Source organism: Panthera pardus, unplaced genomic scaffold, assembly GCF_024362965.1.
Source record: "Panthera pardus isolate Hobbes unplaced genomic scaffold, ASM2436296v1 HiC_scaffold_16, whole genome shotgun sequence".
In the NCBI taxonomy this organism is placed as follows: domain Eukaryota; kingdom Metazoa; phylum Chordata; class Mammalia; order Carnivora; family Felidae; genus Panthera; species Panthera pardus.
The window spans coordinates 82,556,120-82,573,358 of NW_026526721.1; the positions used below are offsets into that span (position 1 = coordinate 82,556,120).

Genomic DNA, 17,239 nt, shown 5'->3' on the forward strand with positions numbered 1-17,239 from the left:
GCCCTTTGATCTGAAATCCTAGAGTGACCAAGGTCAAAAGAAATCCTATTGGCTACCTATGTCTGTGTATAATAGAGCCCTAGATTAGGAATTGTGGCTTGGCCACTGAATTTGGCTAAAAATTTATATCTCTTACTTAGAGCCTCAGTTTTTTCATCTATAATTGGCCTTCAAAATGGGATGTGCATCAAGGAAAATAACTGCATTTTGCTTTTCTCATTTAAAATTTGTTAGTGTATTTTAGAATGAATTACAGTAATTTGTGTACATAATTTGGGTATGTATGTTCAGTTGTTTAGTGATGGGATTCTTAACTGTAGACCACAGGTCTATGAAGTGAGAGTTTTTTGTTTTTTGGGGGTTTTTTTAAAGTTTATTTATTTTTGACGGAGACAGAGTGCGCGTATGAACTGGGGAGGTGCAGAGAGAGAGAGGGAGACACAGAATCTGAAGCAGGCTCCAGGCTCCAAGCTGTCAGCGTAGAGCCTGACATGGGGCTCGAACTTGCAAACTGTGAGATCATGACCTGGGCCGAAGTCGGACACTTAACCGACTGAGCCACCCAGGTGCCCCTATGAAGTGAGAGTTTTAAGTACAGCGTGTTCTGGTGCTGATATTCTGTCTTAATTTACCAAAAAGGCCTCTTTGGGGTGAGAATTTGGCAATATTAACTCTTCGGCTACTGTTCACCTTGATATCTTTGGTTATCTCTCCCCTTCTCAAGGCTTTTCCCTAGTTGTAATCTCTTCAGTCAGAGACTAGACTCTGCGGTACTATGCTGCTTGCAGTTTCCAGAACTGTCTGCTGTATGTCACTGGTTTCAGAAAGTAGCCTGTGGAACATGCAGAGTAGTTGTTGCCATTTTTCAGCCTAGCAGGCAGGATCAAGGACCCCATTTTGCTTTCTTTGCAGTGTACCACAATTGGAGCAAATTGTATAGCCCCAATTATTTTCATGATCATGGCAGCCTGGGGCCAAACTCTTCTCAGGTCCTCCTTACCCTGAGATACCAGTCACTATGTACAGCAACCTAGACCTTAGAGGAATCTTTGGGTAATAAAGATGTTAAATAAATCACTGCTCACTTTCATAGAATAAATCTGGTCTGTTCCTCTGTCTTTGGAGACTCCGCCCTTCCTCTCCCCACCTCCCTTGTTCCAGGGTTCCAGGCTCCTCATTGGGAGGTGTACATAGTACTCGTACTTGCCTTCCTTATGACCCCTTTTTCCCATCCTTTCATGAATACTGTTCCTCTCACCATCTTTGAAGGAGTTCTAGTTGGTTATTTACTGAAAATGTATAACAGCTGTCAGTCCCCACTAGTAAGACATATGATAAAATTAATGGAACCAATTCAGTTAAATACAACAAAATACCATTTCATGTGCCATGGAGAAAAAAATGTTTCTAGCTCATCTGTGACGTACCACCAGTTGTAAGATGCATCCTGATTACAGATATTAAAAAGGAGATGTCTTAGAATCTGAAAAATAATAGCTTCCTTTCCTATCTCTCAGAAGAGAGAGAAAAACTGGAGAGACTAGTAATGCCAAGGGATAGCTGAGAGCTAAAGATGTAACAGCTGGTGAGGATTATACAATGAATATCTTCTAAAATAAATCCTCTTACCAGAATGTTGCTGGAATCCGTGCTTATTGTCCTTGAAGGAGTTGAAAGGGCTAGTTGCCTGCTAGCAATTCCTTTAATTAATTCAAGTAGATGAGTGCCTACTATATGGTCACGGAGTTGTGGTACATTGCAATTAGTGTGGTTTTTAAAGTTCATAGTTTTTAAGAATAACTTAGAATTAACTATTCAGTCACATTTTAGTGAAGAAACTATCATTAAACAATAAACCTCCGTTTAGTGGTAGTTCTAGCAGCATCTGTTCTTGGAGAAAAATGAAACAGTCCTCCAGCTCCTACATGTAAACAGTTTTAAAAGCAGTTGCAAAATTCCAGATTATTCCTGAATTCTTATCTAACATGTATTTTCTCAGACAAGTGGATTTTTATTTACCCAGTTGATACGTAGGTGTTTCCATAAGTTTAAGAGGTATTTTATTCCCTATGGAAAAAGAAGCATGCTATGTAATAGAGCTTTTCTAGTCTTAGCCAGAGAACCCAATTCTGTACATTAGTTGTCTTTGGCTTGGCCATTTTCAAACAATAATTATAGATCTGATGATTGTTGGGTACAGTGTGAACCATTCTGAAGAAATAAAATAAGGGGGCACCTGGATGTCTCAGTCAATTAAGCATCCAACTTTGGCTCAGGCCATGTTCTCACGGTTCGTGAGTTCAAGCCCTGCATCGGGCTCTGTGCTGACAGTTCAGAGCTTGGAGCCTGCCTCGGATTCTGTGTCTCCCTCTTTCTCTGCCCCTTCCCCATTCATTTTCTTTATCTTTCCAAAAATAAACATTAAAAAAAAAAAAAAGTAAAATAAGGATCTGAGCGAAGGAAGTCAGCTTCTAGAGCATTTGCAATTTTCTAGGAATTTTCTGACTATACAAAGGCATAGTTTGATACTTAAAAACATTGATTTCACTTACTTTCCCTTAGCTCACCCTCTCCCCGCCCCAAGTATATAATACTCTTACATAATTGTGGTAGAAAATCTTATTCAGGTGGACTTTTGATCAGACTTTCTTTATTCCAATTTTTAACCTCCCTAAATTATAAATCTTTATTTTGTAGGTATCATAGCTGCGAATGTTTTTGTATTCTGTTTATGGAGAGTACCTTCTCTACAGCGGACAATGATCAGATATTTCACATCCAATCCAGCCTCAAGTAAGTCTACTTATGACTTTATTTTGAGATAGAGGTAATATGAAAGAAATAAGCTTTGTGTTAACTGAAATGCTATGCAGAGGATGAGTTGCTTGTCAACAGTTGTAAGTAATATCCAGAAAATAGACTATAAGCTCCCTGAGGAAAAGGACCCCATCTCTCTTAGTGTTATATCCCAAGTACCTAAAATGTGCCTTGCACGTATCAGATAAGTATTATTTTTTTAATGTTTGTTATTTTGAGAGAGAGCACCAGTGGGGGAAGGGGCAGAGAGAGGGAGAAAGAGAGAGAATCCCAAGCAGTGGGATCTGACAGTGCAGAGCCTAATGTGGGGCTCAATCTCACCAACTGTGAGATCGTGACCTAAGCTGAAATCAAGAGTTGGATGCCTAACTGACTGAGCCACCCAGGCGCCCCAGTAGATATGTATTTTTTAATGACGTAAGGTCCGTGATCACTACAAGTTCACTCTTTGAGGAGATTATTATATACAACTTTATATCTGTACTTGAAATAACTTACTAATTCTTTTTTCTAACTTTTGCCACGAGGACAAGTTGCTTTCATTGAACTGAGAATTTTTATTGGTTGCTTACTAAGTAGAAGAGAGAGATTTAAGATAACTTTTTACCACTTTGAAAAATGCTATCTTTTAAAATTTTTTTTAGTGTTTGTTTATATTTGAGAGAGATGGGGAGTATGAGCAGGAGAGGGACAGAGAGAGATGGAGACAGAATCTGAAGCAGGCTCCAGGCTCTGAGCTATCAGCACAGAGCCCGATGTGGGGCTTGAACTCACAAGCTGTGAAATCATGACCTGAGCTGCAGTCGGACGCTTAACCAACTGAGCCACCCAGGCGCCCAAAAAAATGCTACCTTAAACCATCTTATTTAAGCTTTTGAACTGGCTCTGTTTTTGTTTCCTATGTTCGAGTTGTTTCATAATAATAATGAAAAAAATCAAAAGTAGATAATTTTTAGGTCATGGCTGTGTGTCCTATGATTACCAGACTGTTTTTCTTTCTCTTGTAGAGGTCCTTTGTTCTCCAATGTTGCTGTCAACGTTCAGTCATTTCTCCTTGTTTCACATGGCAGCAAATATGTATGTTTTGTGGAGCTTCTCCTCCAGCATAGTGAACATTCTGGGTCAAGAACAGTTCATGGCAGTGTACTTATCTGCAGGTAATAAGCTTTAATCTCAGGATCTTTTGGAGTACGAGCACGCTAACCTATCTGGAGAAGGAACAAAGGGAACGATCATAGCTGAATTCTACATATGAGGATTGTATGTAGGGAATTATACATACTGTCTGTAGAGAAGGACATCGCAGGCTGGTGGGGTTGTTGGCTTTCCTGCTTCTTGTTTCGCGATTTCTTCTTAGATTATTTAGGTATGTTTAGTTTTAAATTAGGATAGGATGGGTTAAGATTCAGTGGAGAATTTAAGCATGTCGTTTTTATCTCATTAGGCCTTGGCTACTTTAGCTCAGGCCCACCGTTTTATAGATAAATTCTTCCCAGACTTCCTGGCTGTCTCAATCATCTGGATCTTTGTTAAATAACCTTAGGCTCATTTCCCACAGTGTGTTCAGTTTCCAGAAAGCTTTATTTTAGACCAGAGCTTTGTAATAAGATCGTCAAGAATGAGTTTTTTCTCTTTTCTGAAAGCATATATCTTAGTCTGGAGCCACTCCAGTTGTGGTCCTGGGGATATCATCGTTTCCTTATTTCAACTAGGAAGTGGTAGTAAAGGATTCCAGGTTCCTAGATGCTACTAAACTGGCAATTGGTCTGTTAAATTTTACCTCTCTATTTGCAAAATGTATTGAATTAAAAACCACATGGCATGAAAATTCGTTTCTGAAGTTCCTTCGTTTACTTTTTTTTATTAAAAATGTTTCTTAAGTTTATTTTTTTTAGTAATCTCTACACCCAACATGGGGCTCGAACTTACAACCCTGAGGTCAAGAGTTGCATGCTCTTCACACTAAGCCAGCGAGGTGTCCCTGAAATCCCTTTATTTAAAAAACAGTACATCATACTGTAGTCATATGGTAGTATGGAAAAAAAAGCACTTGAGAGCTTGAAGACAGAAGACCTAGTTTTACTGGATCTTATTTCTGCTACTTGCTGTGTGATACTGCAGAAAAGACCATAATAACACCTCTTTGAGGATAATGATACTCTCTCATGACAAGTGGTTGTAGAAAGGATTAAATAGACACATCTACCACAAGGCATCAAAAATGGGTGCTTAGTCATTGTTAATTAAATACCCATGTAGCTGGTCCTTCAAAACTAGAAACTGAGCAACATCTTTGGCCTGTGCCAGAAGTGTATAGTTTTTTCCCCAAGCACTAGTTGTATTGTTGTAGGTTACACATGGGTCTGTTTCAGATGATTAATTCCTGCTCTACAGGAAGTTTTTTAAAATGAGCCACATTCAGCTTAGATGACATTGGAGCCAAAGGGACTTGTAAAAGAGCATCTAGTCTAAATTGCAGCAGAGTCATTTGGCAAGCTGGGTAAAATATAGATTCCCTGGTCCCGTTCCCAAGAATCCGATTTAGTGTTTGGAGTGCAGCCCAGAGGATTCCCTGACAGTTGGTGAGTTTGAAACTAATCTCTTTTATGTTATAGATAAGGAAAGTGAGAACTGAGAGGTAAAGTGAAGGACCCTGTGTCACTCAGTAAGTTGTGTAGTTGGTCACACTTACAAAATATCTGAAGTGATAGGATAAGTATTCATACCTGCACCTTGTACTGATCCAGGTAGAAATCCAACATTGTTAGTCTCTGTGGGGTGGAAACCATTTTTATACTACACTAAAATTATTGAAATGTGACTTATTTCTCAGGCGTTATTTCCAATTTTGTCAGTTATGTGTGTAAAGTCGCGACAGGAAGATATGGACCATCACTTGGTGCAGTAAGTATTTGTAATGTAAATTTTCTTAATTTAGTCTTTAACTTCATTTTGAAATAATTTTAGACTTATGGAAAAGTCCAAAATTATTACAAAGAGTTCTTATATACCCTTTACGCTACTGTTAAGTACAGAACCACAGTAGAATGATCAAAGACAGGAAGTTAACATTGAAACAATACTAACTAATCTGTGTCTAATTTAGAATTTATAGAGTCTTGGGGCACCTGGGTGGCTCAGTCGGTTGAGTGTCCGACTCTTGATTTTGGCTCAGGTCATGATCTCATGGTTTGTGGGTTCGAGCCCTGTGTTGGGCTCCATGCGGGCAGTGTGGAGCCTGCCTCAGATTCTCTGTTCCCCTCTCTCTCTGCCCTTCCCCCACTTGCGCTGTCTCTGTCTCAAAATAATAAAGTATTTACAATACTTTATTATAATAATAAAAAATTTAAAAAATAGAATTTATGGAGCCTTGTAAACTTCAGGCTATAGCTTTTAACCATTGGTCATTTACATATACTGTACTTACTAGAACAGACTACAAATCAAGAGCATAGTCAGAACAGTGGGTATCCATTCCTCAAAACCAGACAGCCTAATCAAGCATTGGAAAATTCTCAGTAATTACAGATTTGAATCTGGTACTATATCCTCTGTTTAGTCACTATTTGAGTGTCTTCTGTGCAGATTAGACTAGTAGGCACTGTAGTAGAAACTGGGGATATACCAGTGAGCAAGATGATCACAATTCTCTTCCTGAGCTATGTTCTGGATGTTTAAACAGAAAAAGTGTTGTGTTTTTTGTTTTTGTTTTTTGTTTTTTTAGTTTAATGGAAATTTCTAGGCACATGGAAATCTTTGTATAACATCTCTCTAAAGACTACACATTCATTTTGTACATGTTTAAACACTAATACACTTAAATATATTCAGATAGAGAGTTTCATATTTAAAGAAACTAAGAAGGTTCAGTTTTGGAAGAGAATTCTTATGTAATCATCCCATAATGTGTGTGTTCCTCATATTTGTGCATACTTAATTGTCCTTTTTTTATACTTAAATTTCTTAATGAGACCTGTATCTTGTCCTGTCACCTACGTGATTTCTTAAGCCCCCGTTTTTTCCTTCATGGAATGTTTTATATACAAGATTTGGTGCTGGTGTAATTTACATATTTCAAATCTTTTACCTCATTCACCGCCTAAGCACCTGTTATGTGAAGGCAACGAAGACCACGCTAAAAGGGCTGAGTGTTCTCTAGAGGACTTCAGGGGTTCTGAGAGTAGGGATACTTTTTTCATTAAATGAGAGGATCTTGGAGGGCATTTTGATGTGCTACAGGTGTTATTCTCATTTTGCAGATAAGAAACTAAAGTCCAAGATGAGAAGAGTGTGACAGATGGTATTTGGAATTAGGCTGGGTTTGAATCCAGCTCTGCCACTTATCTGTGATTTCTAAGACATATTACCAACCCTCTCTGTTTTTCTGTATAAAATGGGGACAATACATCTCTTTCTGATCTGCAGTGCAAGTGTGTTTAGATGGCCTAGCATAATAAGGAGCATGTACTAAAAAACGTGGTAGTGGTAGTTCCTGTTCAGTCATCAATTTTGTAGAGCCATGTCAGAATAAAATTATTATCCCCAAATATTTTCATTCATTCTTAGTTAAAATTAAAGAAAACTAAGTCACCAAGTATAATAATATTTTTAGTGAGAAATCTAGAAACAAATACTGTTGACAAAGTTATGTTAGAAAATACGAAGTATTGGTCTTACTGGCTTCCTTGTAATCCTGTGTTAAAGGATGAAGGGCTAAAGAATATTTGTCAGTTGACATATTGGCATTAGGGAGCAAGAATACTGGATTTTGGTAAGGGTTTTATTTAGTTAGAGCTCTGGATGTTCTGAATCTCATTTAAAAATTGTTTCTTAGTTATTGGTAGGAAGCTTTAACCTGCTTTTAAAAAATTTATTTTCTGTGAAATGTAACCCTTAATTTTGAGATGGCAAAGATCAATGAAATGTTTGCGGTAGGAAACCGCATTTGTTAAAATGTTAGAGATGTGTTTTTTGCTTGACGTATATCACAGGCCAAATTGAAGCTTGCTTAACATACGATAACTTGCTTACTGTAACTTCATTGATTTAAGTATCACTGATTTAACCTGTTCTTAAACTGAGTTCTCTAAGTCAGGAAAGTATCTTTAGTCTCTTCTTACAGCATTGCAAGTAAAATAAAATGGTCACTAGAATGGATTCATTTGGAATTCCTTTTTTATTTATCTATCGTGTTTGGAGTATATCTCTTGTATAACTTTCTTAGTGGCTTTTCCAGTATCTGTACTTCAGTTATCACAGTCTGCTGGTGGGAGTGTCATTTTACCAGTTTGACGTGAACCTTACCTCCCTTTTCATCCCTGTGTCCTCCCCAAATTATAATATATAATTGTCTTAAATATTTCCACTGCGTGCATTTAGAATATTGGCTACTGTTATTATCATTTGTGCTTCAACCATTAAACATCATTTAGAAAATTCCAAGGGAGGAAAAGTCTGTTGTCTGTATGCATAATTTTTCTTCTTCTCCATTGTTCTTCTTTCTTGATGTTTCAAGATTCTTCCTTCTATCATTTCCTTTTTATTTAGAGAATTTTCTTTAGCCATTCTTTCAGGTAGGTATGACAAATTCTCTTTAAGTTTTTCTTGGAGGATGTCTTGATTTTCCCCTTCATTTCTGAAGGATATTTTCACTGGATAAAAAAGATTCCAGGCTGACTTTTCTTTTGGCACTTGAAAAATGTTGTGCCACTTCTTTTTGGCCTCCATAGTCTTTGAAGAGAAATCCTTTGTTGTTCAAATAGCTGGACTTCAGATCATGATCTCACTGCCCCCATCAGACTCTGTGCTGACAGCTCAGAGCATGGAGCCTGCTTGGGATTCTGTCTCTCCTGCTCATTCTACCCCCCACCTCCCTTCTCTCTCTCACAAGAATAAACAAACATTAAAAAATATATATAGCTTTTGCCCTGTACGTAAGGTGGTGTTGATCTCTCTGAAGATTTTTTACTTTGTCTTTAGTTTTCAGAAGTTTGACTCTGTTGTCATGGATCTCTTTATGTTGATCTTGTTTGGGGTTTGCTCAGCTTCTTGAAACTAGAGGTTTATGTCTTTGGGGAAATTTTCACCTGTTATTTCTTTGAATGCTTTTTCAGCCTCACCTTTCTTTTCTTTGGAACTATGATGACATGATGTTAATATAATCTCTAGGGTCTCTGAAATTCAGTTAATTTTTTTAAGTCTGTCTTTCTGTAGTCCAGATTGGGTAATTGCTACTCTGTTTCAAGTTCACTGATTATTTTCTTTGTCCTTTCCATTCTGTTTGGGCCCTATTATTGTTTTTATTTAGGTTATTGTATTTTTCAGTTCTAAATTTTACATTGTTCTTGGTATCTTCTGTTTCTTTTGGCCTTTCTGTTTCTGTGCTATTTTTTCACTCGTTTCAAGCATGCTTGTAACTACTTATTAAAGCATTTTTATGATCGCTGCTTTAAAATACGTGTCAGACAGTTTTAATATCGCTGTGTCATCTTGTTGGTTTCTGTTGTGTTATTCAGGTTGAGGTTTTTCTGGTTCTTGGTATGTTGAGTGATTTTTAAATGAGACCTGGACATTTTGGATATTATGAGACTTTGAATCTTATTTAAATCTGTTCATGAGGCTGCCCCTGCCACTGCTTTGACGAGGGGAAGGTTGACCATTACTGTCTGGTGAGGTGAAAGTCCAGGTTCTTTACTCAGCCTCTTTTGATACCTAGGGTACAAGGACTCTGGTTACTAGGAGGCAGGACTTGGAGTTCTGGAAGTTCAGTCTCCTATGTAGACCTTTCCTGGCTAGGAGGAAGAGGGTGCCTTGTTACTGCTGCCCACATGACCTCCTCTGACACTACCCCGTCAGCGGTATCATGATGCCTCGTTGCCATCTGCAAGGGTAGAAGTCTAGGCTCTCCACTCAGCCTTTGTTGATGGGGATTGGGCTGCAAGCTTTTCTGTTGTTTGGCTGGAGTAGAGTGGTTATTATCTAAAAGCTGACTGTCTTGCTAGGCTACCCTTTCTTGGTCCTTTGGCTAGAGAGAGCATTTTGGGGGATGGGGATAGACCTATTATGTCTGAGTTCATTGGGATTTCCAGGTCATGAGCTTCTCCAGAGCCAAGTCTGAGCTGTATGAGGCCAAAAGAAAACCCAGGGGACTCACCACTGTGTCATTCCTTGGATCCCAGGGTTCCTTAGCCACTCTCCTTTTCTTTCTCAGCCTTTCAGAGTTGTCTTATGTTTGTTTTACATGTAGTGCCAAGGTTTTTGGCTGTACTTATAGAAGCACAAAACCCCTTAGAGTAAATTCATTTAAAATTTATGGTGCAAAAAAAAATCATACATGTAAACAATATGATATGAAGATTATATAGATATAGGAAATTATTTATGAAAATTATTTACTTATGAAATAAGTAAAAAAATTGTACGCATGTTGATTGCAAGTACATAACCAGTGTACATAAATTGTTGGTGGAGAATAAAAGATCTTCATCTCTAACCAAGGAGGCAAGTGTCTAGAGTCTGTGTGAGTTGGGGTTAATAACTCCCTGAGATTGTACCTAAAACATATATGAATGTGAAATTTTTCTGAGGAGAAAGGGTCCCTGTTCACTGTATTTTTAAATGCCCCTGACTAGAAAAGGTTAAAAAAAAAAAAAAAAAAAGGGGCACTTGAGTAGCTCAGTTGGTTGAGCATCTGACTCTTGATTTCGGCGGGGGTTATGATCCCAGGGTCATGGGGTTGAGTCCTGTGTCAGGCTCCATGCTGAGAGTGGATATTCTCTCTCTCTCAAAATAAAAACTAGAAAGAAAGAGAGGGGCACCTGGGTGGCTTCATCAGTTAAGTGTTCACCTTTGGCTGAGGTCATGGTCTTGGATTTGTGAGTTCGAGCCCTGCGTTGGGCTCTGTGCTGCCAGTGTGGAGCCTGTCGGGGATTCTCTCTCTCCCTCTTTCTGCCTCTCCCACACTCTCTCTGTCAAAATAAATAAACTTGAAGGAAGGAAAGGAAAAGAAAGAGAATGAATGAATGAATGAATGAATCTGTGCATGGAGGTAGGCCCAAACATTTGTCAAAAAAGGAAGTTGGGATTTATTCAGATACATAAATGTTTACATTTGTGTAGGTAAAGGTCACTTTGAGAAAATTCTAGGACAATGGAACTGCCTTCTATCTTTAAAATAATGTATAAGGGGCGCCTGGGTGGCTTGGTCGGTTAAGCGTCCGACTTCGGCTCAGGTCACGATCTCGCGGTCCGTGAGTTTGAGCCCCGTGTCGGGCTCTGGGCTGATGGCTCAGAGCCTGGAGCCTGCTTCTGATTCTGTGTCTCCCACTCTCTCTGACCCTCCCCCGTTCATGCTCTGTCTCTCTGTCTCAAAAATAAATAAACTTAAAAAAAAAAAAATTAAAAAAAATAAAATAATGTATAAGAACAATAAGATATAGAGAAACTGGTTTTACATAGAAATGCACAGTAATGAGAATTTTCTTTCATACTAAAATATCTGTAATGAGCATTTTAGATGGAGAGCATAATCATCTATGGAGAAATAATGTAGAGGCACCTAACAGAATTTTAATGTTCTTCTTTCACATCAAGCAGTCAAACTCTGTTGGCTTCATTTGAGGGAAAGTGTAATTTTATTGGGTTTTTTCCCTCTCAGAAAATAAGGTTTCAGCTTGATTTGTTTGGAGTTTCATTGAATTGACATTTAAAAAAAAAATTTTTTTTTAAAGTTTATTTATTTTTGAGACAGAGACAGAGCATGAACGGGGGAGGGTCAGAGAGAGGGAGACACAGAATCTGAAGCAGGCTCCAGGCTCTGAGCTGTCAGCACAGAGCCTGACGCAGGCTCGAACTCACAAACCGCGAGATCATGACCTGAGCCGAAGTTGACTGCTTAACCGACTGAGCCACCCAGGCGCCCCTCATTGAATTGACATTTTTAGTTTGTTTAAAAATAAACCTGGGATACTAGAGTTGCTTGTATGCAATAAAACCTGGAAGGTGATGAGCTACTGTTCACTCCAACTTTACAATTCTTAGTGACATTGACACCTACTGTGCTTAATGTTAATATAGCACGTGCTGATAGTTTTGGGGGGCGGATATTGATGTTCTAGGCAGAACAGATCTTTCAGAATAAATATAAATATGGCCAGTATAAAATGTTGTACCATGACCCAGCAAGTTTGTGAGGAAATAAACCTGCAATCTTCTGATGTGGTTCTGATATCCTGAAAATTTGCTGTGAACCCATTTAGGACCTGGAGTAGGGAACCAGGGAAAGGTGAACAAGTTATGGAGGCTGTGTATGTGCATATGTGTGTTTCCATACAACCAGTAATCTCCCTGTTAAGGGAAGTCAGGATTTTGGAAGAACCTTGTGTGTTACAGTTAGACTTGTACAGAAGCCAATTTGGTCCAATATGCAGTAGCAGAGAGTTGATCTTAAATATAGAAAATAGAATGCTGGGGGTGTCTGGCTGGCTCAGTTGGTGAAGCATGTGACTCTTGATCTCAGGGTTGTGAGTTTGAGCCCCACATTGGGTGTAGAGATTACTTAAAAATTAAAAAAAATAAGATAGAATTCTGACTCCTAACCCCCACTGCATAATGGCAGGTACCACCACCACCTGCCTTTACTGTGCAGTTGAGGTTATTGTTTCCTTGTTGGTCTTAGCACTTTTTCAGCCCAAGGACTAGGGTTTTTTTTTTCATATTTAAATATTTTTATTTAGTTATTTAAATCCAGGTTAGTTAACATATAGAGCACTAGGGTTTTTGTTTTTGTTTTGTTTTGTTTTTTGTCTACTTACCTTCACTGAGATCTTTGGTTTTCCTTCCAAGGGATACTCATACTGTCTTTCCATCCTGCAGTTATCCCAGCCCATTCCTGGGAATGCAGCCTGAGCAGGTTTCCCTGTTTGGGTCAGTTGGCAACTGTGTATTAGGGATTTGGGATATCTGGGATCCCTGGGACTCCTAACACTTTATTAGTAATTACTAAAATGTCACATAATCCTGTGTTTTGAGTCAACCCTTTGTACAAATGGTGGTTAAGAGTGGTAGATGCTAGGGGCGCCTAGCTAGGTAGATGCTAGGTGGCTTGGTCAGTTGAGGTCTGACTGTTGGTCTCTGCTCAGGTCATGGTCTTGCAGTTGTAGGATCAAGCCTCTTGTCGGGCTGTGCACTGACAGTGTGGAGCCTGCTTGGGATTCTCTCTCTCCCCCACTCTGCCTTCCCCCACCAAATAAATATTAAAAAATTTAAAAAAGAGATGCTATTTTTTCAGAAATAGCATTTTTAATACAAAAATGTAGGAACCTTTCCTTTTATTTATAGGGGTAATCAGTTACAGGATACCTTTTATAAAAATCATTCTTCTCTTAGATGTCTTTTTTAACCTCCTCCTTAGAAATTATTTATTTATGTATTTATTTAAAGTTTATTTATTTTGAGAGCAAACATGAGGCAGAGAGAGAGAGAGGGAGAGAGAGAGGATCCCAAGCAGGCTATGTGCTGTCAGCACAGAGCCCAATACGGGACTTGAACTCCTGAACAGTGAGATCATGACTTGAAATCAAGAGTTGGATGCCTAACCGACTGAGATACCCAGGAGCCCCAGAAATAATTCAAATCTTACAGAAAATTTTCAGTACAAAGGACTTCTAAGTCTTTTAAAAAATAAAATCACTAGGGTTTACTGAGGTATAACCGATGTGGAAAAAACTGCACATATTTAAAGTTTACCATTTCAGGACGCCTGGGTGATGCAGTGGGTTGAGCGTCTGCCTTCAGGTTATGATCTTGCCGTTTGTGAGTTTGAGTCCCACATTGGGCTCTCTGCTGTCAGCACAGAGCCCTCTTCAGATCCTCTGTCCTTCCCCCTCGCTGCTCGCTCTCGCTCGCTCTCTCTCTCTCTCTCTCTCTGAAAAAAATAAACATTTAAAAGATAAAGTTTATAATTTGGAAAGCTTGGACGTGTGGATCAAGATAATGAATACAGTCATCATCCCTGAAAGTTTCCTGGTGCTCCTCTGTAGTCCCTTCTTCCTGCTTCTAACCCCCTTCCTGGGCAACAGCTTCTCTACTTTGTTATGATGATTTCATTTGTACTTATTTTCTAGAGTTTAGTATTAATGGAATCATCCAGCATATACTCCTTTTTGTTACTGTTCTGGCTTCCATTACTCTATTTGAAATTCATCCATGAAGTTGTGTATATCAGTCTGTTCTTTTGTATGAGCGAATAATGTTCCATTATTTGGATATGCCAGAATATGTATATCCATTCACCTGGTGGACATTTGGGTTTCTAGTTTTAGCTGTTACCAAAAAAAGCTGTTGTGAACGTTTGTGTATAACTGTTTGTGTGCTTTCATATGTCTTGGAATGTCCAGATCATAATGGTAAATAAGTATTTAACTTTTAAGGAATTTCCCAGCAATTTTCCAGAGTGATTATAGAATTTACTTTCCTATCAGCAGCATGCGAGATTTTCAGTTTCTCCACATCCTCACCAACACTTGGAATGGTTGGTCTTTTTATTGTAAGCAGTATGTACTGATACCTGTGTAGTTTTAATTTTTATTTCCTGACTCATCTTTTCATGTGCTTACTTGCTATTCATATATCTTCTCTGAAGTGTTCAAATATTTTGCCCAGTTAAAAAAAGATTTTAATTATTTTCCTTTACATAGTCTGGATACAATCCTTTATCAGATTTTTGAGATGCAAATATTTTCTTTTAGCCTATATCTTGCCTTTTCTCAACAGTGTCATTTGAAGACTGTAAGTTTTTAATTTATATGAAGTTTGATTTATTAATTTTTTTCTTACAGATCATCCTTTTTGGTCTCATAACTGAAATCTGTGCCTAACTTAAGGTCACAAAGAGTTTCCTCTTATGGCTTCTTTAGAAGTTTTTATTGTAGCTTTCACACTAGGTCTTTGTGTCACTCTGAAAGTGCAGCAAAATGCTCTTGAACCACATTCACCAGTTTTTAACATTGTGTCACATTTCACTTACTGTTTTCTCTATTCACACTTTTTTTTTCCTGAACTGTTTGCAAGTAGGTTGCATATATGATGCCCTTTTACCCCTAAAATGCTTAAGTGTATATTTCTGAGAATACGAATATTTTACTCTTTCCAGTTATCAAATTCAAGAAATTTAATATTGATATAATACTTTAACTTATTAACATATTCCAGTTTTGTCAATTGTCCCAGTAATGTCCTTTGTAGTTATTTCTCCCCTTCTAAGATCATGTATTACATTTAGAGGTTATGTTCCTCTGGTCTCCTAAAAGCTGGAACATTTCCTTCCTTAGCCATTTTTGTTAATTGAGGTATAATTGCCATAACATTGTATTAGTTTCAGGTGTACAACCTAATGATTCGCTATTTGTATATATTGCAAAATGATCACCAGAGGTAATCTAGTTAACGTTAACAGTAAGACTGTCACTGTGTATAGTTAATAAATTTTTTTTCCTTGTGATAAGAACTTTTAGGATTTATTCTCTTAGCTTTCACATATGCAACACAGTATGAACTGTGGTCACCATGCTGTACATTACATCTCTGGCTTATCTATTTTAAAATGGGAAGTTTGTACCTTTTGACCCTTTTAACCCATTTTGGTCTCTCCACCCCCAACTCTGGCAACCACCAGTCTGTTCTTTCCATACACGGGCTGGCTTTTTTTTTTTTTTTTTCTTTTTTCTTTTTTCTTTTTTTAAGATTCTGTACATAAGTGAGATCATACAGTATTTGTCTTTCCCTGACTCATTTCAGTTAGCATAATGCCCTCAAGGTCTATCCATGTTGTCACAAATGGCAAGATTTCCTTATATTTTTGTGGCTGAATAATATTCCTCTGTGTGTGTACATACCACATTTTCTTTATCTGCTCATCCATTGTTGGACACTTAGGTTGTTTCCATATTTTGACTATTGCAAATAACTGCAATGAACACGGGGGTTTATTTACCTTTTTCGGTTAGTGTCTTTGGAGGGATAAGTACCCAGAAGTGGAATTGATGGATCATGATAATGCTCTTTTTAATTTTCTGAGGAACCTTCATAATGTTTTCTCTAGTGACTACACCAGTTTACATTCCCATCAACAGCGCACAAGGGTTTCCTTTTCTCCACATCCCCACCAACACTTGTTATTTTCCTTTTGATAATAGTCATTCTAACAGGGGTGAGGTAGTAATCTCATTGTGGTTTTGATTTTCATTTCCCTGATGATTAGTGACGTTGAGCATCTTTTCATATGTCTGTTGGCCATCTGGATGTCTTCTTTGGAAAAAGGTGCAGATTCTTCTGCCCATTTTAAAATGGACTGTGGTTTTTTTGTTCTTGAGTTATGTGAGTTCTTTATATATATATCAGAAATTAATCCCTTATTAGATAGGATTTGCAAATATTTTCTCCCATTTGGTAAGTTGTCTTTTTATTGTGTTGATGGTTTCCTTTGCTGTGCAGAAGCTTTAGAGTTTGATGTAGTCCTACTTGTTTTTGCTTTTGTTGCCTTTGGTCAGCCTTTCTAAAATTTTTCATGGAATTAACAATTTTGGACAGTACAGGCCAGTTATTTTATAGAATGGTCATCGGTTGGGTTTGTCTGTTTCTTCATGATGAGATTCTGAGTGTGTGTTTTTGGTTGGAATGCTACATGAGTGGTGTTATGTCCTCAGGTACCACACAGTTGGAGGCAATAATGTCCATTTGTTGACTGGTTGTTATTCAGCTTCTCTACTATAAAGTTGCTGTTTTCCTTTACCTTTTAAAGTTAATGTGTAATGTGTGAGGGGATACTTTGTGATTTATGTAAGTGTTGTGATCTCTTCTTCATCGACCCCTCTCACCCCCCTGAAATAGCATCCATTGATTATTGTAGCTTGACTCAGTTTTTGCTGTGATGGTTGTTACAATGGTGAATGTAACAATGCTGTGATGGTTGGCGGTATAGTACATCTCATTTGTTTTCCCTAATGTTAACGTCTTCTATAGCCATAAATTATCAAACCTAGGAAATTAACATTGGCATAGCCCTTTTTTTAAAATTTTTATTTTAGAGAAAGAGTGAATGAGCAGGGGAAGAACGGCAGAGGGAGAGAAAGAATCTTAAGCAGGCTCCATGCCTAGTGTGGAGCCCAACATGGGGCTCTCCCACAACCCTGGGTTCATGGCCTGAGCTGAAATGAAGAGTTAGATGCTCAACCGACTGAGCCACCCAGGCGCCCCGGTATAGGACTTAAACCGCAGACTGTATTTGGATTTCCTGTTTTTCCATGATGTTCTTTGTTTTGTTGTAGGATACCGCATTGCATTTAATTATCATGTCTTTTCAGTATCCTCCAGTCTGTGGTGCTTTCTCCGTATTTGTCTTTCATGACCTTGAAACTTTTGAAGA

At 38.1% G+C, this 17,239-nt stretch overlaps 1 protein-coding gene across 2 annotated transcripts in view; it reads left to right on the plus strand.

Annotated features, from left to right (window-relative positions):
- Positions 1 to 17,239, plus strand: part of PARL (presenilin associated rhomboid like) — a 48,853-nt gene that overhangs the window by 25,018 nt on the left and 6,596 nt on the right. The window contains exons 5-7 of one of the 2 annotated variants that reach the window (XM_019463311.1): positions 2,698 to 2,793; positions 3,825 to 3,974; positions 5,651 to 5,721. In XM_019463311.1, the coding sequence (XP_019318856.1) occupies positions 2,698 to 2,793; positions 3,825 to 3,974; positions 5,651 to 5,721 (317 nt within the window). The remainder of the gene's footprint in view (positions 1 to 2,697; positions 2,794 to 3,824; positions 3,975 to 5,650; positions 5,722 to 17,239) is intronic. The other variant, XM_019463312.2, reaches the window with a different exon arrangement.